Here is a 25,838-nt window from a genome sequence, read left to right on the forward strand (position 1 = left end):
CGTTGGCATCTATGCCTAAGCGAATCCACACGGCTACAAATGTGCTTCGATAACACATTTCCTTCTTCGAGTTATTGATCAATTATTTCTCGGCCTGCCATCTGCTAGCCTTCCTGGCAAGCTCAGTTGGTAGAGAGATCTGCCCCAGAAAAGCGGCGGTCCCAGGATCTAACCCCGAACCATTTTTAGTTTCTGAGAAAGCTGTACAACTTTTTTGTAACCGCATGGTTGCGCATAGGTGGATGCAAGTAATCACTCCTTATTACATGTTCTACTCTACCTTGGGGGATTCTCCTAAACTTTGGACTGACATATAGGTATGTGTACATAGTTCGTTGGAAGGCAGGGGCATATGCGGCACTGTTGCAGACTCATGTACATACACAGCGATGTCGTCACAAACACACACAGCAGGAGAACGAGGAGAAAAAAAAATTGTAGTGTTTCAACTATCCCTGAACCGTTTCACGAACGTAATTAAGCCATCGACCGCAGCCGGATTCGCTGCTGCCACTTCGATCTTGGCTCGCTTCCTCGCTTAGTTCTGCTCGGCAACGAGCTAGTCTGGCTTCTCGTTGTTGGATGGTCTCGCCAGCCTGTCTGGCACGACTGCGTCTCTGTCTTTAGCGAGATGGCGTATGTGTATAGCGTAATAAGCTAGGTTACATGAAGGAGTGGAGCAGATGGAACTTCGTGAAGACGATGATGTTCAGGGCGACAGTGCGAGACTGTGTTGCAGTTTTACACGAGGCGTGATCATCTGCGGCGATATCACAGTCATTTCGTGCCTGGGCACGACGATAAACACGGCGATATGTTTGCTGCGCAGCGCGAGAGTCAAAGTCAAATGTTCGGAGTATAGTTTGGAACCAGAAAAGCTTGAGGTTTGGCATGGGAGCAGTTAAGCTTTGTGAAGTTTAACGTCCCAAAGCGACTCAGGCTATGAGAGACGCCGTAGTGGAGGGATACGGAAATTTCGACCACAACACAAGGACGCCTAGCTTTTGTCTTCATCAAAAAGCGACCGCTGCTGCCGAGATTCGATCCCGCATCCTTATAGGTACAGCAGTCGACCTCCCTAATCACTGTGCCACCGCGGAGAGCCGCTTACGCTTTAAAATTGAACTAGTGCCATCGGGAAATTTTTGTACAGCAGCACTACTATCCGCTTGCAAAAACCCGATGTCTGAAGCCGATTTGACCTTTCCGGGGTACTTCAGGTGTCTACAGAAACAATTTTGACAGATACTGCGCGATTCATTTCCTGTAAACCAACTATATATAGAACGCTGGTGAACTTTGATGCATTCAAGGGAACGCTGATTGTGTTTGACAAAAGGCGCGCCATGTATGTAGTCTTTGTCAAAAGTTTAGAGCCCAGGGGGTTTGCTTTTGAGCCAAACCGTGCGGTTCGTTACGCATTCTCAGAGTTGCAACTTTACTGAAGGTAACAAGAATTTTTGTCCTAACCTCTCCATTGTGAACAACTTCCACGAATGCTAAAGAGGCGTCACTAGAGGATTAGAAACAGACCCCCTGGGCTCTAAACTTTTGACAAAGGGTGTACCTTGTGCCGCAGCAACGCTCAGGGTTTCGCATTTCTCAACCGCAGATTGTGCAGTGCTTTCGGTTCGCGCGCACCCAACGCCGTCGCTAATAAAAGCATTACTTTATGAAGATCGTGTCTGTGCAGCACGTGCAATGTGTTGTCTTGAAGCATGGCCGACTGATTAACTCAGCAAAACAATGTTTAACAATTGAGAAGCAGTAAACACAATCGTGTCAGAACACCCTGCTGCTTGCTGCACGATATTCCTTGATTAACTGAGTTAAACAGCCTGTATTTTTTCAATCCAAGAACTACTACAAGTTAACTTTCTTTGTGTGCCCGTCCACAGGGCGAGGAAATGATTAGACCGAGACCACTTCGACGTGCTTACAGGCGGAAATGGTTTGAAATAATTAGATGCGAAAGGAGGCACTTAATAAAATAGGCTTCGGTTTGTGGGGTTTAACGTCCCAAAGCTACTCAGGCTACGAGAGACGCCGTAGTGGAGGACTCCGGAAATTTAGACCACCTGGGGTTCTTTAACGTGCACTGACATTGCACAGCACACGGACGCCACTCCGTTTCGCCTCCATCGAAACGCAGCCGTCGAGGCCGGGATTCGATACCGCTTCCTTGGGCACCCCGGCGCGGGTCGCCCCCGCCTTGCGGCGCGACGAAGTCATGACAAAAATAAAAAAGAAAAAGACTAGAAGCAACGTTCTTGGAGTTGGTTTCAGTGTTCTCCAGGGCCGGCATCCAAGGTCTTCTTGAATTGTACTTACTTAATCGGTCCTAAACTCGGTCCTAAACCAAACCGAATAAAGGTCAGCCGCAGTCGCTCAAAACCTCCGTCGATTTTCGCAGAAAGACGTGAAAAAATCTTTCCTGTCGTTGTGGAAGCTTACTCGCACGTCAAAAGTCACACCCTTGTCCGCTGTTCGATACTGATGTGACCGATAAGAACAAACATAAACAACCGAGTGCGCGAACCGCGTTCATGTACTTACGTGTTAATGCAAATACGGCGCCTACGCAAGACAAAAAATATATATATATATATATAGTACAAGGTCCGTGCATTATGATTGGAGGCATGTAATATACAAGTAGATACGGTATCTACGCGTCGCGGCTTCAGAAGCCACCATGTTGCTTCAGCTGGGCTGCTACGGAAGGCGCACATGTGCACAACGGCATGTATGCGGATGTAAGAGGCACGCAAGGCATTCCGCGTTATCGCAGTTTTACGAGGGCACCGCAGACAAAACACAACTCTTGTTGCGCGTGTCAGGGGAGGCCGCTGTTCATGTCAGCCAAGGAAGCGAAGCTGACACGGGGGTGCGGTTTTCTAAATCTGGTCGGGAAGGGGTTTCAAGCTTCCCATATCGCCAGGAGCCAGGAGCAAGAGAAAAATTACAAAGGTTCAACGCTGCTGAACCAAATATTGAGCGAAAGCATTGCCTGCGGGTGATCGAGCGTTCTTCTTCTTCTCTTTTTCTTCTTCCTCAGCCCACATATAAAGCGCCGCTTTAACCAACCCGTATGAACGTGCCTTAGTGGCCTATAGGGGTAACGTGAATACCAGGGTCCTAGCAGGCTGATTCTGACATAACCATCCCATGTGAAACGAGGGACCCAAGTTGGCAGCTCCTGCCAGCCAGTGTGTCACGTGGGGTATGACGTCACAGCGTCACGTGGGTAAGACGTAACTGCGGCCGGGTCACGCGAAGGCTCGAAAGTGCGAGTAGCATTGATAAAAGAAAAGAAAACAAAAACGAATATGCATATGAACATAATTATGGGTACTATACTCATGTAAAATCCCCACTGGTTGCATACGCAAGCTTCAGAGTTAATTTCAGTTAATTAAGGAAATGCGGAAATAACGATTTTGGTTGTTAAAATTATACCATAACTGCCGCCGCTGACACTTTGTTTTCCGAGAGGTTATCCTTCTGTTTTGAACTTTTGATCCCTTGACAGGTAGACCCAAACATAGTGTGCAAATTTATTCTGTATGTAGCAGTAATATGGAATGTTAGATGGAAACGTTATGGTAATTAAATAAACTTGCAATTAGCTTCATATTTGATCATCAGTTTGACGTTCAAACAGAACATGTTGTTACCGTGTCTATAAAAGGTTGTTTCAGTCAAACGCAACTACGATCGAGAAGGCAACGTGAGAATAGGATCACAAAATCATTGTGTAGGTTGCAGTGGCAATAAACGTCACATTGTAACGTTGTTTGGTTGTTAAAAGCTTACAGTAACGTTATACGTTGTGCGGTACTTAGCGTTCAAGCTAAACATTACGCCATCCCTGTATTCAAAAGGCCGTTGGAACTTTCAAATCAAGATTACAATAAGGGGACGTGAGAACAGTGTCACAGAATTGTTGTGCCAGTTGTGGTAACATCAGAAGTTGCACTGGCCCTACATTGTTGTTGGTATGTTACGTGGTTGTCAATATAATTTACCGTTCAAACTAAACGTTACACCATCGTTGCATTCAAAGTGTAATTTTGATGCTCATATCATAAATACGTAGCGACATATTATTAAATTCAAAGGCGCCCGTGTGCTGTGCGATGTCAGTGCGCGTTAAAGAACCCCAGGTGGTCGAAATTTCCGGAGCCCTCCACTACGGCGTCTCTCATAGCCAGAGTCGCTTTGGGACGTTAAACCACACAAACCTACCAATTACACGACTCCACACCTTCATGTCACATGAATCCGGTCATTGCCTGATGACGTCACTTGGTGATTATCTCACAAGGGGGCGAACTTCCGGCGACACCTTTTGCGGAAACCTTCGGTAGAATGTACAATACACTCTACCTTCGGCGCCAACACAGCTTGGGCGTGTATGTAGAGAAGGAAGCACCCATAGAAGGTCATATCTTTTTATTAAGGCCACGCACGCAAACATGCATATGTGCTATTTCTTTGTTACGCGACGAACCGCGGACCGGTTTTAATGCGACAGTATTAAAAGAAGTTCAACTATAATCGAAAGGTTACGCGCTTCTGGTCGTGGTTCTCAGTGCAGGGCCCCGCTGGCGACGACGATGGCTCGGGCGCAGTCGATCCGTCGCTGCTGGTCGACCTCTTCGAACCGGGTAAAGCCGCATACCAGAAAGCAGGGATGTCGCTGACAAGTGCATGGTAGTTGTCACGTGACATTGCTGGACAATGATTGGCCAATGGTATGTGACGTCACGAAACCACGTGATGTGGCCGAGTTGCGGGGAGCTCTTTGCGGAGGATGAGATGGGAATCTCGCACGTACTAGCATATACAGTCGTGTGTCATCATGCTTTGCATGCCATATGACTAAATAAGTTCAACATAAAATCACAACTCTGAATAAACTGCCAAGGAATACGTGCGCTGCGTATACAGTATAAACGCATTTGGAAGGCATGGCCACCTCAACGATTTATACTCTGGCCTAGCAAAATAAGCCACTGCATATGTTCGTTTCATTTAAACGAATATTTGCTTCAGCTGCCTTCCGACTTCATTCGTGTGGTATTCTATACTGTGCATTTGCGCTTTCTCGCTAAGAGCACCATTTGATGGTCAGCATCTTGCCAATTGCCTGCCTTTCGGCGTTACCTATTCCTTAATCAAATCTATGCGTATAAATTTCCATATCCCATTCATTGACATAGAAGTCAGGTAATTCACGCAATAACTGCGATTTCCCAAACCACATGCATCACACGTGTGACAGCGCATGTGCTATCATACGTGTGATGCATGCGATTTTCAACGGACAATTTGTACCTTCATATATTCATATATGAAGCTACAAATTGTCCGTTAGCACAAAGTTGCCGGTAATGGGTTTTTATGCTGTAGGGTCACCGAATTTCGTTCAAAAACCGCCAAACACACGGGATCACAAACTTGAAATCAGTCACACCTCATTGAACAGCCGGACGTCTTTTCAGGCAGACCAAAAGATAATATACCCTTGCGCACCCTTCCATCTGTGCGCATGCGCACATTAGGGGTGGTCTTGTTTCACCCTTTAAAAAAAAGTATATGGAGTGCAAAAGGCCTCGAAAGGTGGCCCCTCTAAGGGTGCAAATTTTCATAGAGTACTGCAGTGAGAGTTTTTGTGCTGATGACACCAGACAGTAAGCGCTATCGCAACGCCACCTAGCAGCTTGCGCGCGAAACAGCCAACGCAAATTCAGCACAGAACGCGCAGTAGTTTTCCGTTATTAGTGGGATGTAAAATGGGCATCTCTCTTCTCGACTCATTGTATGCCGCCGTGGCAATGATAAAAACGAAAAAGAGGGCGTCGAACAAGTTTTGCTACGCTTCATTTTAGGTGCCCTTTCGCTGGAAAGTCTGCGTGTCTGCTCCTGTCGTTTCCTGTCGTTTCCTGAGGAAAGCATAAGACGCGTCCCTTTGACCGTTGCGAATAATATGATAATATACAGAGGTAGAAAAAAAATGCGGCCGCGACCATGGTCGTTTGATGAAGCCATTTCACTCGAAACTACTTCCTCCTACACGGTAATCATCACCTTACCTAGTAATTGCTGAATTAATGTCGCGTGATCGTGTTATGATAAGGGTTCGTTTTGCAGGCGCACCGTCTCTAACAACTCAACTTGTTCCGGAGTTTCAGATTGTTTTTACCTTGCTGTAATTGATGACTGCGCTTTACAAAGTAAGCCATGAGGCTATAGCACTTCAATGCACTCGAGTAGCTGATAGAGCCTCGCTCCGCATAGACGTGTGTCAAAGCGCACACAGAACTGAGCCGATGTAATGTGGGGCAGGTCGACGATCAGCTGATCAGAGGGGCAGATGTAGGCAATGCATCGATTGTATGAAATTGCCACGATTTATCTTTGACTTGACTGTGAAGAAGGCTGACCGCCGAAGAATTGACGCATTTGAATTGTGGTGCTGGCGGAGACTCTTGAGAGTTCCTTTGACTGCCAGAAGATCAAATCAGTCGATATTGTCGACCATAAACCCTGACTGCTCATTGGAGAGTCAAATTCTAAAGTTAAAGCTTAGCTACTTTGGTCATCTGATCAGAAGAGAGAAGTCGCTGGAGAAAGATTTGATGTTGGGAAAGGTTGAGGGTCGCCGGAGAAGGGGTAGGCAGCGAACGCGATGGTTAGATGGCATCCTCGATGCGCCGCAGATGAAGTTATGTGATGTTAGGAAGATAGTGAGAGACCGGAAAGCGTGGCGTGATATGGTTCATAGGGTCACGAAGAATCGGACACGACTGAACGACTGAACTGAAGTGAACTGATCTTTGACTTGATTTCTTAGCTTCCCCGGCCCTTCACCCCTTCCACTGCTTAATTCCCTTTAAATCCAACCTTGTTTGGGACTTGTAGACTATATATGTTCCGACGCTACCCGCCCTTCTCGAACTGTCCGGTCTCACGCAATATGCAGCTGACGATCAGTAAACACAGATCGGCAATCAGTCTGCGTTGTATCGGCCAAGGCGGCCGTGAAGGAGGGGGCCGAGAGTCAGTCTTCAGGGCCCATGAAGAAAGAGAGGATTCGTCGTTATGCGAACACACCTGTTGGCCTATTTATGTGCTCGGTTCATGTGACCAAAAATATCTTATAGTCAAGTACACAAAGACATACGTAAGTACAAATACATTCCACGAAACAAAACCAAGAACTAAATAAAATCGAAATTGAAACGGAGAAGCAATGCTCGCAATGTACCAGTAATCGTTGCTGCATGTAAGTCAGTACGAGCACAAAACGACTTCTACAATGGTTGCCCTCGATAAAGAGTTATCTTATTTCGCTGTATACACGCAAGATGTTGGCTTTTCCAAAGCAGGCCTATACGAATGCCGCTTGTTCCCGAAAATACTGTGGACGCGACTCAGCCTCCGTAGACCGCTTCAAATTAAGTGTGGCGTACGGAACTACATACACATAATACAGGGCAAGAACAGACAATTTTTCGCTTCTCATGACATCATTTCATGCTGTTTAAATGAGGAAACGTGCAGGGTTTCACCAGTGCAGCCTTTCAGCTATTAAGCCGTTAAGGGAAGTCGAAAGTGAAAGTTGGTATACTGGGTGTGCGAGGAATATTTGAGAATATAACGTTGACTTTAGGAAGAGAAGCGTATACCTCCAGCAAAAATAGACATATTTTCACCATACTTTGGCTACTGCTTCCCTTAATGTTTATTTCCACAAAAGCTCAACAAATCCGCCATTCGCAGCAATAACTGATTCAGTTCGTCTTCTGAAACGGCCGCATGATCGGATCAGGTGGTCCTTAGAGGCATTGGCCATTGAGTCAGCAATGGCGGCCTTTAGCGAGTGTTTGGTGTTATGTGGCTTTTTGTTGACCTTCTTAAACTGCCGGCCACCTGGAGCAGCTGAGTTCAACCCAAGACCAAGACCATCTAAATCTCTGACAAAGTTTTCTTTTTTTCTTTCATAGGTAGGCGCGCTAAACCTTAGACGATTCACTGAAACAAGACAAGACTGGTACAGTGAATCGTCTTGGGTCAAAGTTTAGCGCACCTACCTATGATGGAAAACCAACTAGCCGCCATTACAGCATTACTGTCTATTTCTCTCTATCTCTCTCTCGCAACAACGCCCATGATATCGTAGTTGAGCGGATTTAAACCTGGAGAACTAGAAGGCTACAAGTTAGGACTGACTTGACCGTGCTGGTTGTCAGCCAGCCTATCCTGAGTGACGCAGGTGGTGTGGGCTGATGCCGAATCAGCTGAAATACATAAGATCTTACTTTCTATATAGTCTCTGTCCAGGGCTTTACAACGGTGGCAAGCAACTCCATGTGCGCGCGGCAGTATTAACGCGGAGTCCTGCAAAAAACAAAAAAGTGTGGAACATGACGTCGCGCACCCTCGTTGTTGACGACGGCTAACAACACACAAATGATGGGAATTTTGCGTACAACACGTAGGTGCCCCATCAGTGAAAAGTGACTTGTCGTTATGGTGTTGACGCTTTTGATACTTGGCCAATTTTTTTCCTCTGAAAAAAAAAAAAACAGCAATCGAGGCTCCTCAGGCTTCTTCAGCTTGCTCAGCAAGCGCTTGGACCAGAGCAGACGATCCTCCCGAGTTTTACCGGGTATGAGTTGTCTCCGCCTAATGACATAGGCTCTCTTCTCATTGCATAAGAATGATATACTTCAAGTCCTCATGCAAAGCGAGCCTCGCAGTCAACTGTGTGACTTGGAACTCATTTGCGATATGGCCCTAATTGACTTCAGTCGTCACCCACGACGACATGCAGCCGCTGGAGAAAATCAGGTGTTCTGACGCCATCTAACCGCTGAATGTACTTTTTTTTTCTTTTCGCCACTGATTCCGCGTCAACACCAGAGTACATCAGTCCAGTATCTTATAAATTAACGACATCACTACGTTCAAAAAAGTGGCAATTTCCATGTCGTTTTGGTGCGCAGCCAGGGCACCGAGGACTGCATAGTGTTTAATTTCCTGCTTCAGCATGTACACTTCCATCTTGGAACGAACTACGTGGTATGAATGATAAGGCGCCAATAAACAAGCCGCACGCCCAGATATGTTAAAGTGAGCTAGAATAAGAGCTCAGTTTAGATATGTCGACCCTTCTGGTGTTTATCCATCGCGATTGGAAATATTGTTCTCGAATACCTCGCGCACCCGGTATATAGATTTTCACCTGTAAGGAAATCCGCTATAGTGTAAGCGCCTGGGCACTCCGAAGAGGCGTTTTATCTTGAGAGCGAACTGGTGCGGCTGACGCTGCGACCCGGACGTCTCCGCCGGTGCATCGAGCTACAGGGTGACTATTTCAATGTGGCCTTCAGTCCGTGTGGTTCTTCAGTCTGATTAAGCAGATGTTGAGTGGCCGCTATAATCAACTCGCATTTGCGAAGGTACCGTGGTTCCACACCACGATACCGAAATCGAAGCTGTCTATGCACAGCACCGAGCGAAATCGCCGCCGTGAATGGCTGTGAACCCGCAGTAGGCGCAGTGTTGCCAGACACGTAACTTGTTTTGGAGTTGCGGTCCAGTTGCATTCATTATTTAGTGGTGCATTCTAGCGCAATTCTTTTCGGTTGAGAGGAGAGGGAGAACTTGCTCCAGATCACCGACTGGAATACGCCCTATGTATTTTCACTGGAGTTTTTCTTTGTTTCTGTGGTGGTTGTGGTTGTGGGGTTTAACATCCCAAAGCAACTCAGGCTATGAGAGACGTCGTAGTGGAAGACTCCGGAAATTTCGACCACCTGGGGTTCTTTAACGTGCACTTGCGGTACAAAAAGAGATTCCCTCTATGACCTTCATTTCATTCTTCCCACGGCCTGCATTGTCATACGCACCAATGCCCTCCAGGTGACAAACGTACAGGGTCGTCCACTTCTAGCTAGAACATGGTCACTGCTTTTAAAGCAACATTGTATCTGATGCAGGCAGATATCGATTCAAAGCGATGCAAGCACACAGAGACACGGATGTGCTGCTTCACATGGCCAGCCACTTTAGATTACTGCGTGGCCGGGTCGGATGCAATGTTGCTTTAAAAGCAGTGACCGTGTTCTAGCTAGAAGTGGACGAGGCTGTACATAGATGGGTTAGTAGTAGCACATAAATGTGCAAACATACACAGTCTAGCGCCATGCATACCGTTCTAATTCGTATTAAATGGGCTCCACGTGACCTTCTAAGTGCTCAAAGCCATGCGAATTCCACGACCAGGCTTTCGACCTCCTCCACTACGACGTCTCTCATAGCCTGAGTTGCTTTGGGATGTTAAATCCCACAACCACAACCACAACCACCACAGAAACAGAGAAGAAAAACTCCAGTGAATATACCTAGGGCGTATTCCAGTCGGCGATCTGGAGCAAGTTCTCCTTCTCCTCTCAACCGAAAAGAATTGCGCTAGAATGCACCACTAAATAATGAATGCAACTGGACCGCAACTCCAGAAAAAGTTACGTGTCTGGCAACACTGCGCCTACTGCGGGTTCACAGCCACTCACGGCGGCGATTTCGCTCGGTGCTGTGAGACAGCTTCGATTTCTTTTCGTCTACCTCAAAAAGCGGCCGCCGAGGCCAGGATTCAATCCCGCATCTGTGTGCAGTGGAAAATTTGTTACAGCTATGTTCTGCAACTAATTTGAAATTTATATTTGCTTACAAACGTTACCAGGGTGACAGGTGTTTCAAGCTGCTCCGTGCATATTTTTTTACAGCCTATCCTTACCCACCGCTGCGGCTGAGTGTTCAAGACGCTCGGCTGTTGAATCCAAGTACAAGAGTTCGGACCCGATCGCGGCGGCCGAATTTAGATAGAGGAGAGGTAGTCCGTATGGTTTGCGGTGATGACAATGCACGTTAAAGATCACAAGGCGGTCGAAATTATTCCTTAGTTGCTCACTATATACGGCATCTCTATCTCCTTTCACTCCCACCTTGCTCCCTTCCCTTATGGCGCGGTACAGGTGTCCACCGAGAAGTTTGGCAGATCCCCTATAAACGATTACGTTTACATTTTACATTACTTTATCCTATGTGATTTACCGGGTAATAAATAAATGAAATATAAGACTTGTGGTAGGGATAGCAAGGACGAGTGCTGTTCAAAAACTCCAACACACTCAGTGAGAGCTTTGCGTATTCCCGTTCCTGACATACACATCCCACCACTTCTATTCTGTGCGGCCAGTTCAGATTCAAGCGCAGCCGGCCGCATCTCTTGCTAGTAATGAAAGTGGGAGCTGGGAATTCAGCGGGCGGCGACATGTAAAAGCACATGACCGCGTGTAACAGCGCCGAAGCAGCACGTATAGGCTATATTAGGCACGTCATTACGCAAACCTACACCACACCACATAGCTTTACTCCGTTCTCGCTGCTTGTCGATAAAGTAAAAGTCTGCGTCCCGAAGCGACTTGATCAGGTTATGCGGGAAGCCTGGGTTCTTAATTGTTTCGCTTCCATCGAAACCAGGACTCCCGAGTTTCCCGCGGCGAAATGTGGGACACCTATAAAGGCAAACAGAATGTTACGAAAAGCCTATGAAATATACAAGTAATAACGCCGCGTTTCTGCTGGACTATAGTACATTTTCAATATAATCGCCGTCAGCTTTTCTTTGCGCGACCAATGAACATGGACACGTATATATATATATATATATATATATATATATATATATATATATATATATATATATATATATATATATATATATCACTAAACATTTTTACACCTTTTTGGGTGCAAAAAGGGTGATCGGGTGTCCCCGGGCTAACACCCTACGCGAAAAACAGGAAGGCAGGGGTAAGGCTTAGCGGTTAAAAATCAGGGGTTTCCGGTTAGCCAACCTGAGTTGTGTAAAATAAGAGGGGCATATAAAAAAAGCGACAGGGAAATGCGGTCTGAAAGCCAAAATAAAATTACGAGGGACTTTAGCGACTAAAGTAGTGAAAGGCAAAAGCCTGAGTGCCGCATTCTGTTACGCACCTGACACTAATTAGTAATTAATTGATTAGTTAGATATTAAGTAGGTAACTGCTTAATTATTTAATTAGTCGTTAGTTGGTTAATTAATGTGTTACCTAATTAGTAATTTCGTAATTATTTATTAGTAATTAATAAATGATGACCGATGATTGGCATATGACCATATAAGGCACGCATTAGCGCCTACTGTGAAGGTGCTCTGTGATTGGTCGAGACATCTATGGCGTCATCCCGCCTCGGCCAATCAAAGCCGCCGCAAAAGCGGGACACGTTTGTTCACGACAGCATGAGCCATTAAAGGATTTCGCCCTAAAATGCTGCAGCAGTGTCCTCAACACTGTGAGTGCTGCCGCGCACTGCGGCCTCAACAGAACGCAGCATCCGCTTTTCTACGGCAAATAAATGATATCTGCACAACAAGGAATGTTCTACGGTGAAGCAGTGCTGCTTTACTCATAGGGTGGGCTCCCAGGGACAGCATTACACCTTAAAGGGTGTAAAAAGGTTTAGTGCGCACGTCTTCGTTGTACTTTTCCTTCCCGGCGTCAAAACAGGTACGTCAACATAGTGTAAGGGCAGGAATTTACACTCGCTTCGCGGATGCGAATTTCAGAATGACGAGAGCGGCATTCGCATTCGCGCTGCGAGACCATGGCTGCACCAGAAGGAAACAGGCTGGTGTACGAAGAAGGCAGCGTACCCGTCGGTGGTGCAAAATCTCGGGCATACAAGTTGGCCGAGATTACAGATATGCAGATGTACTTTGTGAATTTCATAGGTTTTGAGTTAACAGTGTTCGTGAAAAAAAAAATGAGTGTGAAATACTTTTTGCACATCCCTCGTAGTGGTTCTCGGATTCTTCTCTGAACATTCTTATTGGCAATTTATCCCGAAGGGCGAGGTGTAGTTGGCCTGACGTTCGATAAATGAGATGGGGATTATATTCTAGAAGATTATATATGGGGATTACGGTCCAGAAGCGACCACAAGCTTTGAGGGACGCCACGGGGGAGGGCCCTGGAAATTGCGACCCCCTGGGGTTCTTTAGAGTTCACTCAGATCGCACAGCATACGGGCGCCTTGCTTTTCGGCTGCATCTAAAAGTGGCTGCCGCGGCCGGGATCGAACCCTCGTCCTAGCATTCAGCAGTCGAGCGCCCAAAACATTTTGGTGCGGCGGGACCAAAAAGAAAGGGTGCATTCGCAACGCAAGCGCGTTAATTAGACCGCCACTGCGCAAGCGCAGGTATACATACGATAGCATACGCGTTTGCGGTGGGCACCGGGGCCGGTTGCAATTCAACGGTACTTGAAATACGCGCAGTTGCTAACGCGTGAAAGTACCGCTACGCATGTGTTGTATACGTCGATCCACCTGCTCGCACGCCGACGAGACTGTAGATCGCCAATGACCTGCCAGGAAACAACCGACCACCAGCAACAGAAATGGAATAGAGTTTACACGTTCCTGCGGTCTATACCTCCTTTAGCCTGCTTATGTATGCGAAATGGCCGTTTTTTTACCGCGTACTCTCGTGTACTGCCACCAAGGCCGCCTTTTTTACAGTGCGAGCACTTTTTACGCAACAGCAGCATTATTCTGCAGGTGCAAAAAAAAAAAAAAAAAAGGTTAGCTCTGGTTTGACTCCGGTGGCGCAGTGGTTACGGCGCTCGACTACTGTTTCCAAGGGCGCGGGATCGAATCCCGGCCTCGGCAGCCGCTTTTCGATGGAGGCGAAAAGCAAGGGACCCGTGTGCTGTGCGATGTCAATGCACGTTAAAGAACCCCAGGTGGTCGAAATTTCTAGAGTCCTCCACTACGGTGTCTCTCGATCATAGCCTGAGTCGTTTTGGGACGTTAAACCCCACAAACCAACCAACCAACCAACTCTGGTTAACCCTAGTTGAATTACGATAGCGACGGCGGAAGCTTCTTTTGCCTGCCGCATTATTCCCCTATCACGCCCTATCAGTGTAAGGTGCTACAGTATTGGTGTCACTTAAGCTCATCCTTTAAGAGTATGACGCGCGAGCGTAAGTTACCAGAATTTTTTTTCTTCTTCTCCTCCTCGGCTGTTCAAGGTCAAGCGTGGCCTCCGCCGGGACCACGCGACGGCTCGGCTGTGCGGTGTCCAAGCTGCTACTAACTTGCAGCTTGTGCAGTGCCGAGTATCGACTTGTAATGCCGATGCGCGTCTGTGTAAACGTACAGCTTCGCGAGCACTGTTCTCGCTTACTTCCATGTAAAGCAGCTGGTGTCCTCGACAATGTGTCTGTCTCTGCAAAGCTTTTCGGGCCGCTTTAGATGGAGGCGAAACTTACGCCCTTGTGCGAGCCATGAGAACCACAAGCGATCAAAACTTACCAGACACTTTCCACTAGGCGGCACTTCTCTTCATAGGCTTCGACCTCTTTCGCCGCTTCCTTCATGCTGTGGCTCAGTTGGCCATTGAGAGTATGACAAGGTTTTAGTTCTTTATGTTACGAAACACAACGGTGCTGAACCGTTATTACGAAGGATGCATAACGTAGCGTACCGATGCCTAAATCTACAAACTGGCAGTGGACACGCGCGTGGAGGCGTGTCTCCCGTGTCGCTTTGTCTGGTCGAGATCGTCCATCAGAAGCCGAGGACGGTATGAACATTCACTGTAGTTCGGAAAACCATTAGACTTCGTGTTTGCCTGCCCCCCTCCCCTCACATCTGCTTTGTTCTTCAAGCATGCCACGTGCATGCTTCTTGTGTGTACAGAATATACATGTGCGTGGCACCGACTCTGCGTCATTAGCCTATATTCTACAGCCGCGTGCTTTTCTGCTACTGTTCAGCATGTTCAAACCAGGGTCCTCCGCGGCTGTATCCTGGCGCTGGCTTCCGCTCGTGGAAAAAAGTTTTTTCTTGTAGATTCCGGCGTCCTTGTCTTCTCGACGAAACGAGACTCCTCCACGTCGTCGAGGCCTTCAAAGTTTTTTTCCCTCTCTATTTTTTGTTCTTCCGGTAGACGCCGCAATCGCAATCCATCGGAGGAGCCTTTTTTTTTTTTTTTTTTTTTTTTTTTTTTGCCTTTCGCAACCGCACGCATATCGCGGTACGGAGGGCTGCTCGACCGTGTCTTTTGCGTCGAAAGCTTTCGCGCTCGCTTTCCCGCGTAATCTGAGCGGACGCATTCCAACTCACGGGAAAGCGTCGAATATCGGGCTGCGTTCCCTCCCCCTTCTAAGCTTCAAGGTGACCCATGGAGCTCCTTTTCCTTTTGCAGCTGATACAGGTATCCAGGGAGAGCTCGCGGCAAAAGCTACCATGGCCCGCAGAGCGTGGATCGTGCTGCTGCTTCGAGCGGCCCTGCTGCAGGAGGCAGCGGCCAGCGTGGACCCTTCCCTGGAACTGGCCAAGGCGCGACTCCTGCAAGCCTTGGGACTCGAATCGGCCCCGCACCGGGCCGCCGGGTCCAAGATGCCCGTGGTGCCGGACCACATGGCCAAGCTGTTCGCCCGATGGCAGGACACCGAGGGGGCCTTCTTGACGACCGGAGGAACCGCGGACACTGTGCGGAGCCATACGCCCTGGGACCGCGGCCCGGATCGCGAAGCCCAGACCGGAGGCGCCCGCTTCCGCTTCAACGTCACCGAGAACCCGGACGAGAACCTGTTGGGGGCCGAATTGCGGCTCTTCCGACTGCCCGCCGACAGCGAGCGGTCCGAGTGTCCGGGAGCCCCGACACCCGTGGAACTAGTGCGCGTCTACGAAGTCCTTCGGCCGGCCACGAAGAAGCTGGGCGAGGCACATCTGCGACTCCTGGACACGCGAGCGCTGTCTCGGAAGAAGGGCTGGCTGGCCCTGGACGTGATGCCGGCCGTGCGCCGCTGGCTGGCTGGAGAGCCTAACCACGGGCTTTACGTGCAAGTCGTCGACGCCAGAACTGGCGCATCCAACGCCAGCAGGGTACTTCTGCGGCGCGAGCGACACAGTGAACGCTATTGGGCTCCGCGGAGACCCGTGCTCCTGACGTACTCGGCCGACGGCAAAGTGGCCCCCAAACGGGTCCGGCGAGCCGCGCGACGCCGTAAGCAGCCACAGGGCAAGCAGGGGCGCGACGCGTGTCGCCGGCACCCGCTGCGCATCGAGTTCAGTCACGTGGGTTGGAACGACTGGATCGTGGCGCCGCCTAGCTACGAGGCATACTATTGCCACGGCACGTGCCCATTCCCGATGCCGGACCACCTGAACAGCACGAACCACGCGATCGTGCAGTCGCTGGTGAACTCGATGCGTGCCAGCAAGGTGCCCGGTGCATGCTGTGTGCCCACCGACCTGTCACCCGTGTCATTGCTCTATGTGGACGCGTTCGAGCGGGTGGTGCTCAAGAACTACCAGGACATGGTGGTCGAAGGATGCGGGTGCAGGTGATTCTTCCCGGTGCATGTGTAAAGACGTTTTCCTCATGACTCTGCCCTTTCCCCTCACTCGCTCTCTCTCCTCGTGGCATTTGCAAACTGAATCTCAAGGTGCACACTTACGAACATCGTGCAACGTGATCGCTTCCAAATTTATGCCTCATGAAGAGCACCTCGGAGAGCTGAACAAAGGGAAACTCGATAAGTGCCCCAAGCCCTATAAAGAGTCATCAGGGGCCACAGAGACATGGGAACCTAGTCGACCCCATTGCTCCCAGTAGAGACAGTCCTGGGGTCAAGCAAATGTCATTGCTACTCAAAAAGAGTCGTCAGGGACCGGAAGTGACAACAATTGTGTGTAGCGCAAAGAGCCTGTAATGAAAAATGTGAAGGGTCCAGTCGATGGCCAGTTTGTTGGTATGCCTGAATGTCCTGACGACATTGTTCAGGGTAAACTTCACTGTATCACTGCAAATCTAAGCCTGCTGTGGTTGCTTGGTGCAGAAGACAAACACTAGGCCGACCTTCCTCACGCGCGCCTTTCCTTATGCTGCCTTGTTGACAAGACAGTACAGGAAGTTTTATTATGTCTGTGCCATGGAACACTACTTCTGTGACCAGCTTTTGCTGAAGTAGTAGTGAATGTGGTAAGCCTCAGTAATGCTGTACAAGCCTTCATTGGCCAAACTGAACTGTTCAAGGACCAACCTTTCCCACAATGCCTAGTGCACATGAAGTCACAGTAGAAATTTTAGAAGCGACAGCAGCTGCTTGCTCAGCTATGCTATTTCGTCTTTATTTCTCTGTAAGCAGCAAACAACTGGTGGGTATCAAGTGTGCTGTATCTTTATACCTTGTTTTTTTTTACTGCGCACTGAGACACAGCTCATCATGCTATTCAAGAATCTCAAGGACTATTATGTGACATCATAGACATGTGTAAACCAGAAGCAATTTGCTTACTATGATTTGTACAGCAGTGCTTATCCGTGTCTTGCAAAGAATGTTTTGAAATTGTGCTGTGAACTGAATGAGATAAGGTAATAAAACAAAAAGGAAAGAGTGCATATATGACCAGCTGATTATTTTCAACACAGCGATAAATAATAAAGCAGGCAGTAATTACCCTTTAGCACCCACATGAGTGCAGCCATAAGGCTAAAAGAAAAGGTGAATAGCTTTTTTTTGTAGTCGTGTGGCTGTGTTTAGACATACTAATGAATAAATTACTTCCTACTAAACCTTTATACCTTTAAAAAAAACACTGAACAGCACTACTTGTAATGGGCCACAACACAAGATAATCCAAGGTAATCCTGGAGGCTCAAATAACTGCCGCTCAGCAACAAGGTATCCCCAGCATTTCAGCATTGCAAACTATGACAACAGAAAAAAGAAATGATAGAAAAATAGAACTGGCAGTACACCATCTGCCGTGCTAAGCAAAATTTGTGGCAATTATGTCTTTAACAGCATGATGTGTGCAACTGGTTCGATGTGCACAACACTTGATACTAGCAGAACATGCTGATAGTATGTGCCATTATTAACTGGTATTTAGTTAGTTGCTTAGTTATATCATATCCTAATCCCTAGCTCTAGAGGCCCACAAAGGCGAAAGGCATAGTGATTTTAAAATTCCACGCTTTTCTCCACCTGCATTTGGAGGCTATGTAGCTATACTATACCTCCCTCCCCACCCAAACATTTCGACTACACAGTGCTTTTTAGGTACTAGTGTCCTCACCTGGACTACCTGGACATTGTATGAAATGAACGTATGACAATTCCAGTGCTGTCTGCCTGCGGAAAAAGTTACCTGCACAGCTATCCATGCTGAAAAGCAACCCCACACCTGCCTTATAATAAGCTACACAGTGCAAAATGTGCTTAGAGAAAATCATAGTGAGCATTTTATTTTCAGACTTAGAAACCCAGGCTACGAGAAAGCGGATCCTTTTCCGATTTCCGTGATCTGGAGACTTTTGACGCTAAGTGTACATCAACCACCCACTGTTGGCAGGGCATGGTGAGTGAGATGGGCAACGGACACTGACGCAGTCAGAAGTCAGGGGAGACAACATACAAAAATAACATGTATTCTAAAAAACGAGTCCTTGTAGTGCTCTGCCGTAGGAAGAGAGCTCCTAGTCATCAAAACTGAGTGTGCGTAGCAAGGAAAGCCACATTTCATCGATTTAGCTCAGCATTTCCTGGAGGAATGCAGAGGAAGAGGTGCCCTTCGCATCCTCTGGAACCACAGTCACCGGAGCCAGTGTTGGTAGAGAATCCGAAATTGGCTGCAGCAAAAGGTGAGGAGTTGGATCTGGCTTGGGGGGCGCTGCTTTGATGGCTGGTAGCCGTGACGTCGTTCCCAAAGCCATGGCCTCGACGGGCAGCCGGACTTGTTGTTGGGGCTCAGACTCTTCTTGCAGGAACTTGACAAAAAGTGCCGAAAAGGACTGCACGAAAGTACAAACATAAAAGTGGATTAGGTCACTCACATTACTATGTTAGCAACAGAAGTCCGGTGTGGCAACCCTGTGTTTGTTAGTTGAGGCAAATGTGATTTATTATAAGTTATTGATACAGCCACTTGTTATATCCTTCTAAATGGGGTTCCACACAGGAGACAAGCTTAAAAGGCAAACATTAACATTGCAGAACCTGTGAGACATGCTAGCGTTTTGTTGTCCTGAGTGGACACGACAACAAATAAGGCAATTAGCCAAACAAGTTGCAACCTGGCAGAAGACAATGTGGAGATAAAAGCAGGTTAATGTACTTGATTGCATCATGAGCAGAAAATTCCATCTTCACCCAAAAATGCTTACTGGCGCACAGGTTCTCCACATGTTAAGGTGCATGCCTTTCTAGGCTTGTGGAACAAAATCCCGTGCACAAGATGTGCATCGGATCTGTGCACTGATGTATTACTTGTCAATCATCCTGATGATGTCATCAAAAAAATAAAAATCTTGTCTCCATCGGGAATCGAACATCCATCCCTCGGATCTCCAGCCGAGTGCTTTAACCAACTGTGCCACGCCCGGGATCATGAAATGCACATCATAATTCTCCTTGTCTACCGTGAGGATGATAGTAGCGAAGACAATGAAGCTGCAATTAGTGATAATGACAATGATGACAGTAACAATGACAATGACAGTACATTTAGATGATAATGATAATGAGAGCAAACTTGATGCATCGTGTGCACCAGCAACGCTCCGGCTTTCGCATTTGTGCAGTGTAGATTCCACAGCACTCTCAGTTTGTTTTTTTTTTTAGTTTTGGAGGTACAGTAAACTCAGCCACAATGAAATGCAGGCTACTAAACTGGAGAAAGGCTGTGCGCACATAAGATGAACGCAAGGCGCATGAACACACACTGAAAATCAATGTGTCCAAGAGCACACATCATATTATGCCTCAAAATGACACAAAGGACTGTACTTGACCACCATGAAACCGGTTCTCATCATGCTAATTCTCCTATTCTACACTGAAACTGTGAGAGAGATGAACTGCAACAAGCTGTCATGTGAACAGAACCATCAAGGTACAGCCTTGATTAAAAGTCCTGAAGCCAAAAGGATTTTAATTTAAGCCGCCAAATGAAGCCACCACGGTGCCATTAAAACTAAAGGGCCATGAAATGCAATTAGATAGTTTCTTGTTGTGATAAGAAATGCGATTTGGCCTAGAAATATGACGTGACGGCTCCATTTTGCGGCTGGGATGAAAATCCTTTGGCTTCAGGACTTTTCACCAAGACTGAACATAACAAACCATCATTCCTGTTCAGAAGAAATGCTTGCACGTGTGCAGTGACCGCTAATGTTTCCTCTAGAGAGAGAAAAGAGCGCAAGAGAAGCACAGGATGCCACCTCACCTGCAGCCACAAGTGCCACCTTTGAACAGTGCACTGAACCAATGCATGTACATATAACCAAACTTTTCAACTGGTATTCTGCAGGCATTTCGTGGCACATTGCAATTATCCCTGCCTGCAGTGCCTGGTGACCCATGCTCTGTGGTACATCTTCCCAACATCTTCTCTGATTGTAGACGTTCTCTCCAATGCTTTGCGAAGTCAAATGTGGTAGTTTATGGTGGTCGGCAGGGGTAGTGATTGCAATCGCAGTTGAACCACGTAGTCAGCTAAAAGCACACTAGTGTGCACGGTTATTTCCTCACCTGCTGATGAAGTGGCCTGGCTATGGTGCCGGTGCTGGAGGATGCGCTTGAACCGATAGACTTCCGGAAGAAGCCCGAGATCCAGCCAATGTGGACACTGCCATCCTGAGGGCCCAAGCTGATACCAGCCTGTGAGACAGCCATCACAAAATCATCAAGACTGACAATACAAGTCTGTAAAGCACAAGGTAGCACTGTGATTGAAGTACCATCAGGAAAGCAGGTCTAGTGGCTTTTCAGGAAGGGTGCTGGAATACTTTGTAACCCTTATACATGAGTTTCCATGCCGGTGAGCAACATCCATACAAAAGCCAAGTTTGCAAACAAGTGAAATGATCCATGTTTAGCCCCAGAACAGTGACAGGCACAGATTCAGGCATAATTAATTCAAGCATCTCAAAGTGTTATTCTACGGAGCTAACATATGCATGCTCTAACATGTCCTTTGTGCAGCACAGAAGTATGAAGGCTTGGTGCTACTACACAAGCGCCACTTGTACAGATACTGGAAAATGTTATTTATTTCTTTTTGTCTAGGCAACACATGACAGAGGTATGAAAACTGAAGCACACTCCATGTTTGTCTGGCCAAGACGGTACAAGGCAATGAGGACTGCTAAAAAAATGCCTTTGCCATTTTCTAGCCTGCAATACCAAAACCTTGTGAAATGGTTGACCTTTTTTGACTTCAAAAGACTGTAGTGTGGTGACGGGTATTACAATGCGTGAAAAGTTAAAAATATTGTGGTCTCTCTCTCTCTTTCTTTCTTTCTTTTTTTTTTTTTTTTTTTTTTACTTTCAGAAGGACCTAGCTCCAGCGGGTAACGCAAGCTTTACTTTCAGCACAAGGCATCGATCGTTCAAACTTGTGGCCTTACTAACATCAGCAAAATATGGGATAGCTCACACAGCACACAAAAAAGCCCCAACACTGATGTTAACTTGCCTTGTCCATTTCCTCCCGGCTAAAGTCCAGAACACGGGCCAGAAGTCGGACCACTTCAGGACGCTGACTTTGTGGGCTGCTAAAGTAGCCTAGTACTAAACTCTTCATTATTTGCCTGCATAAAACAAACGATGGGCGGAGGCATGAGAAATATAAGTACCATATTCCCAACTTTCACATTCTGAAAACTGTGCCCTGCAAAAACTGTTTCACTATGGAAATAAATTTAGCAGCACTTGCCTTGGTACAGATGAGACCGCACAAAAAGTTTAACAGGACAAGCGCTACCCTCTCATCCCATCTTGCCTTTTTGTGCTGACCCGTAAGTTGTGCTATAATGTAATCCATTCTGAGAACTTGGAAGCTTGAGCACACGTCCCTAACAAAGCTACACATCTTGATAATCAGCAATGACATGCAATGGCCGGACTCTGAGACTACAGCACTCGCTGCAATCTGCGTGCTCTGCTTGTAGATGACAAAAGAGTAAAGAGAAAAAGAAACTGATAAACTGATTGTGAAGCAACAAAGAATTCTTCCAGTTCACATGTGCAGATGAAATCAAGGCATCTGTTTACACCACTAATGATTATAAGCAATGTCAGGTCTAATTCACGGAGACAAAATTACAAGTGATAAGGCACGCTCCAAATGCCATGAGGGTGAAAAAAATTCAAAACAGTGTTTACATTACGGGTGTGCCAAGAAGCTTTGCGAGTCGTGACTGCCTGGTAAGTGCACATTAAATTCCTCATATACATTAAAAATTCATTGATACATTCCACGTTCATATGACATTCTTGTTCATTTGTCATTATCACAAGCATCAAAAATATCCCTTAGAGAGAGAATATTTTTTTTCGCGATTAATATGTTCCCAAGCAACACGACTTCCACAATACTATGTTCAAAATTTTAATAAATTGTGGTCGTGTTAAACAACATTTCGCAACCACTCGCAAATGTACAAGTGGGCCGAATCTAGGGGGCGCCAAAGGGTAAGTGCCAAAGGATCTGAGAACTACTACAACAATGCGTTTACATGAGCCAACCAAGTCTGGACACATGGCACAAAGGGTAAAAACAATACAGAAGTAAGTCACTGCAGTGGCTTCCTCGCAGTGCACAGGAGCAAAATAAAAATGAAGAAGTCCTCAACCATTGCTGTTATATGAAATGAATGTGCTGCAGAGTTCCTCTGAGACATGGACTAAACTGCCTGAGCACTAAAAAGACTTTGTACTAAGATATGCTAATCAACATGTTCATAAAGTGAAATTGTCAATAAATGCCTTTGCACCTTTTGACAGTAATCTTTTTTAATGAGATGATTTACATCATACGCTCCCTGGATAATTAGTTTATTTCTGCATATTTTAAAAATGCATCAACGAGGTCCCACTACATATCTCCAAAATGTCAATACCTTGTAACAACAGCTCAAGAGTGCCAGCTGCCACAATTATTACAAGGCTGGGATAAGTTAATCAGAAAACGAAACAATCAACAGGAAAAGTGCCACCCATTGAAGAACACCTACTTGTCTACTTTTCCTTCTGTTGTGCTGCGGACGGCATACACCTCCTGGCGTATCCTTTCCACCTCAGCTTCTTTATCTGCAACTACAAATGACAAAGACACTGTTGACTCCACCCTACAGAGCACCATCAACCAAGTAGGAGAGAACAGCACATAACACGGTCCTAGTCGCACATCATGCAACAACCACATGAAGCATTGGCTTTGGACACGCAAGCTTTCCTCTGAGGGGCACAGGCGCACGCACACGCGAGTCCGTGCACGGGAGAGACGGAGAACGATGCAGCGTCTGGGGCGGGGGAGTGAATATCACACAGGTACTGGTTCCTACTTGTCAGACCAGTACCTGATGTAATACTCAGGCCCAGGCCCAGCAAGGGTTTCCAAGCTCCTCTTCAGGATGACGACAACGACGGGCACTTGCCAGGCAATGCCATGCCTCATGCTCTTGCAGCAGCAACAGCGACAAACATGCGCTTCGGCAACGACACGCGTCAAATACCACAGACACACCAACTGCCACACTTGAAGTGGCAAGTCACAATGCTTTGATGAGCTCTAGCATACTCTGTAATTCCATGGAACTCTATTTGAGATTTCTAAGCTGCCTCAGCGGAAGAAGAAAACTTGTCTGCCTAATAAAAACCTTTAAAAAAAAATGAATGCAATGATGTAGTTAAGCATGGTATAAGTTAACGACTTCTCTCATCTACTTGCTGCCAGCATGTAAGGCTAACAAACTTAATTTTCTGCAATTTATGGCTGAACTGGTTAACAAAGAATACATACATACTGTAATGAGAATGCATGCTACCTCTAAACTCAAAATCCCTGCTGCGAAACACAGCTGCAGAGTACTGCTTAAATTTTCCAAAATTTTCATTTAGCTCATCAGGCTCCTTGGCAATGAATGAGACTGTCTCATATGTGTGCCAGGGACAAACACAATGTGCATTGGCCGAAACAAAATGCGCACGTGAAACAAAAGTACATTCAGGACTCATGACCACAAATAAAAACACATACATGCAAAACTCATGCAACCAACTAAACCGAATAGCCGAGCATTCCCAGGTCATGCACTCCAAAGTGGATGAACAGTGTGGAACACATCTTACCCAAATACACAGGCACTATCTACAGAACCAATGTACTGGCCTCTAAAGCTTGGAGTGCAAGGCAATTCAACTCGAGGCATGAACTGCAGATAAGGTAACCCAAAAGAGAAGCAAAATGAAATCACCAAGCCAGCATCAGAAACAGTCGAGGTTCCAGAGAAGGAGAAGACAGGCCGAAGAGACAGTGACACAACGGTGAACGGTGAGGAAGAACAAATAAACAAGTGAAAACCGGAAGAAGAAGACGTGCAGTGGTGTGCGAGTGTGTGTGCCATGCATGGGTGGGCCTCCCCGAGACAGCATCTCATCTGGTTCCCCGGGCGTCCCTCATCTCCCCAGAGATACCAAATGAGATTACGCCTCGGCAAGACACCGGTGCAGAATGGCGTCTCTCCCCGGGCAGTTGGCGTGCAAAGACCTCCGTTGCCAATGCACCACCAGCGCTCCCCTCCCACAGGGTGCCAGGGGGTGCTGAATCCGTGCTTGAGACATCAGTGCAAAAAGAAAAGACAAATGGAGGGGGAAAAGGGCGATGGAAATGCGTGCTGAGACAAGACAACCAGACTCACTTTGCTGTTTCAGTGCTGCTATCATTTCCTCTCGTCGGTCCAGCTGTTGGCTTAGCCGCTCAGCAGCTTCGAGAGCATCTCTGCTTCCTTCTAGTTGCTCCTACACATTGACCAACGGTAAACGCCTCAATGGAACACGGTGCCAACACAAGGACAATGTACGTCAACAACTGCGCAGCTTTCAAACCTGACTTGGAACAGAAAACACTGTAATCATAAAGTATGTGGCATGCAAACTTGAAGCTGCAATTTCATCGACCCTCCTCCTGTCGCAATTTCACAGGGCTCCTTGAGTGCAAAGCAATGATAAGTGCCTGTTATCAAATCTGGAACAACTGCTACATCCCGAGGTACACTTCTTTTCAGTTCCTAGGTGGAATCCATTCTTACAAATGCCTTTATCTGAAGGTCATAGTTCTCTACAGCTTTTCTTTACATTGCCAGCCAGCAGATGGAGGTACAAAACTGGAAAGGTCTTTGCAGCCTTAGCACAAGCCCTCCTACTGCTCCAAAAGGATTTCCGCGAGAACTCACTTGTTTTTGAGTGACCAGAGCTACAAGCTGCTGGGACTTCTCTCTCTCCATAGACAACTGGGACTCGTATGAAGAACGGAGCAGCTGAACCTCCCTGTCCTTTTCTGCAAACATCCAAGAGGCCAGGCAGTGTCGATCAGCCCAAAGATAAACCAAAATAAGCTCTACACATTGTCCCCAAAACAGAGTTATTACAAATGGAGAAAACTAAGCATACATAAATGAGCAAGTACTCTCCAGGTAAAACACACACACATGCACGCACACACACCAGGGTGACACAGAGTTGGTAAAGAAGTGGAGCCAACAAATAAGAACAACTAAAACTCAACCTGGAAAAATACCATCTCCTAGTGTGCTGCGCTCTTGAAAAATGTGTCAAAAGACTGTTCTCATATCCAGCTGTGCCAACTGGACTGCAGAAGCTGGGTGCAAAACAACATAACTACATAGAAAGCTATTTTTCAAT

At 46.9% G+C, this 25,838-nt stretch overlaps 2 protein-coding genes across 5 annotated transcripts in view; one reads left to right on the forward strand and one right to left on the reverse strand.

Annotated features, from left to right (window-relative positions):
* Positions 1-17,530, forward strand: part of dpp (decapentaplegic morphogen) — a 28,948-nt gene extending 11,418 nt beyond the window's left edge. For both annotated transcript variants that reach the window (XM_084582595.1, XM_084582596.1), the window contains one exon: positions 15,329-17,530. In XM_084582595.1, coding sequence (XP_084438721.1) covers positions 15,370-16,476 — 1,107 coding nt within the window. In that variant the 5' untranslated portion in view covers positions 15,329-15,369 and the 3' untranslated portion in view covers positions 16,477-17,530. The remainder of the gene's footprint in view (positions 1-15,328) is intronic.
* An 823-nt stretch (positions 17,531-18,353) lies between these two features.
* Positions 18,354-25,838, reverse strand: part of LOC146176274 (uncharacterized) — a 91,438-nt gene continuing 83,953 nt past the window's right edge. For all 3 annotated transcript variants that reach the window (XM_084582594.1, XM_084582593.1, XM_084582592.1), the window contains 6 exons: positions 25,370-25,473; positions 24,836-24,935; positions 23,150-23,231; positions 21,610-21,724; positions 20,664-20,792; positions 18,354-18,925 (listed from right to left, as the gene is read on the reverse strand). In XM_084582594.1, coding sequence (XP_084438720.1) covers positions 18,662-18,925; positions 20,664-20,792; positions 21,610-21,724; positions 23,150-23,231; positions 24,836-24,935; positions 25,370-25,473 — 794 coding nt within the window. In that variant the 3' untranslated portion in view covers positions 18,354-18,661. The remainder of the gene's footprint in view (positions 18,926-20,663; positions 20,793-21,609; positions 21,725-23,149; positions 23,232-24,835; positions 24,936-25,369; positions 25,474-25,838) is intronic.

The sequence above is a fragment of the Amblyomma maculatum genome, chromosome 10 (genome assembly GCF_055883805.1).
Source record: "Amblyomma maculatum isolate TAMU_Amacu chromosome 10, ASM5588380v1, whole genome shotgun sequence".
In the NCBI taxonomy this organism is placed as follows: Eukaryota; Metazoa; Arthropoda; class Arachnida; order Ixodida; family Ixodidae; genus Amblyomma; species Amblyomma maculatum.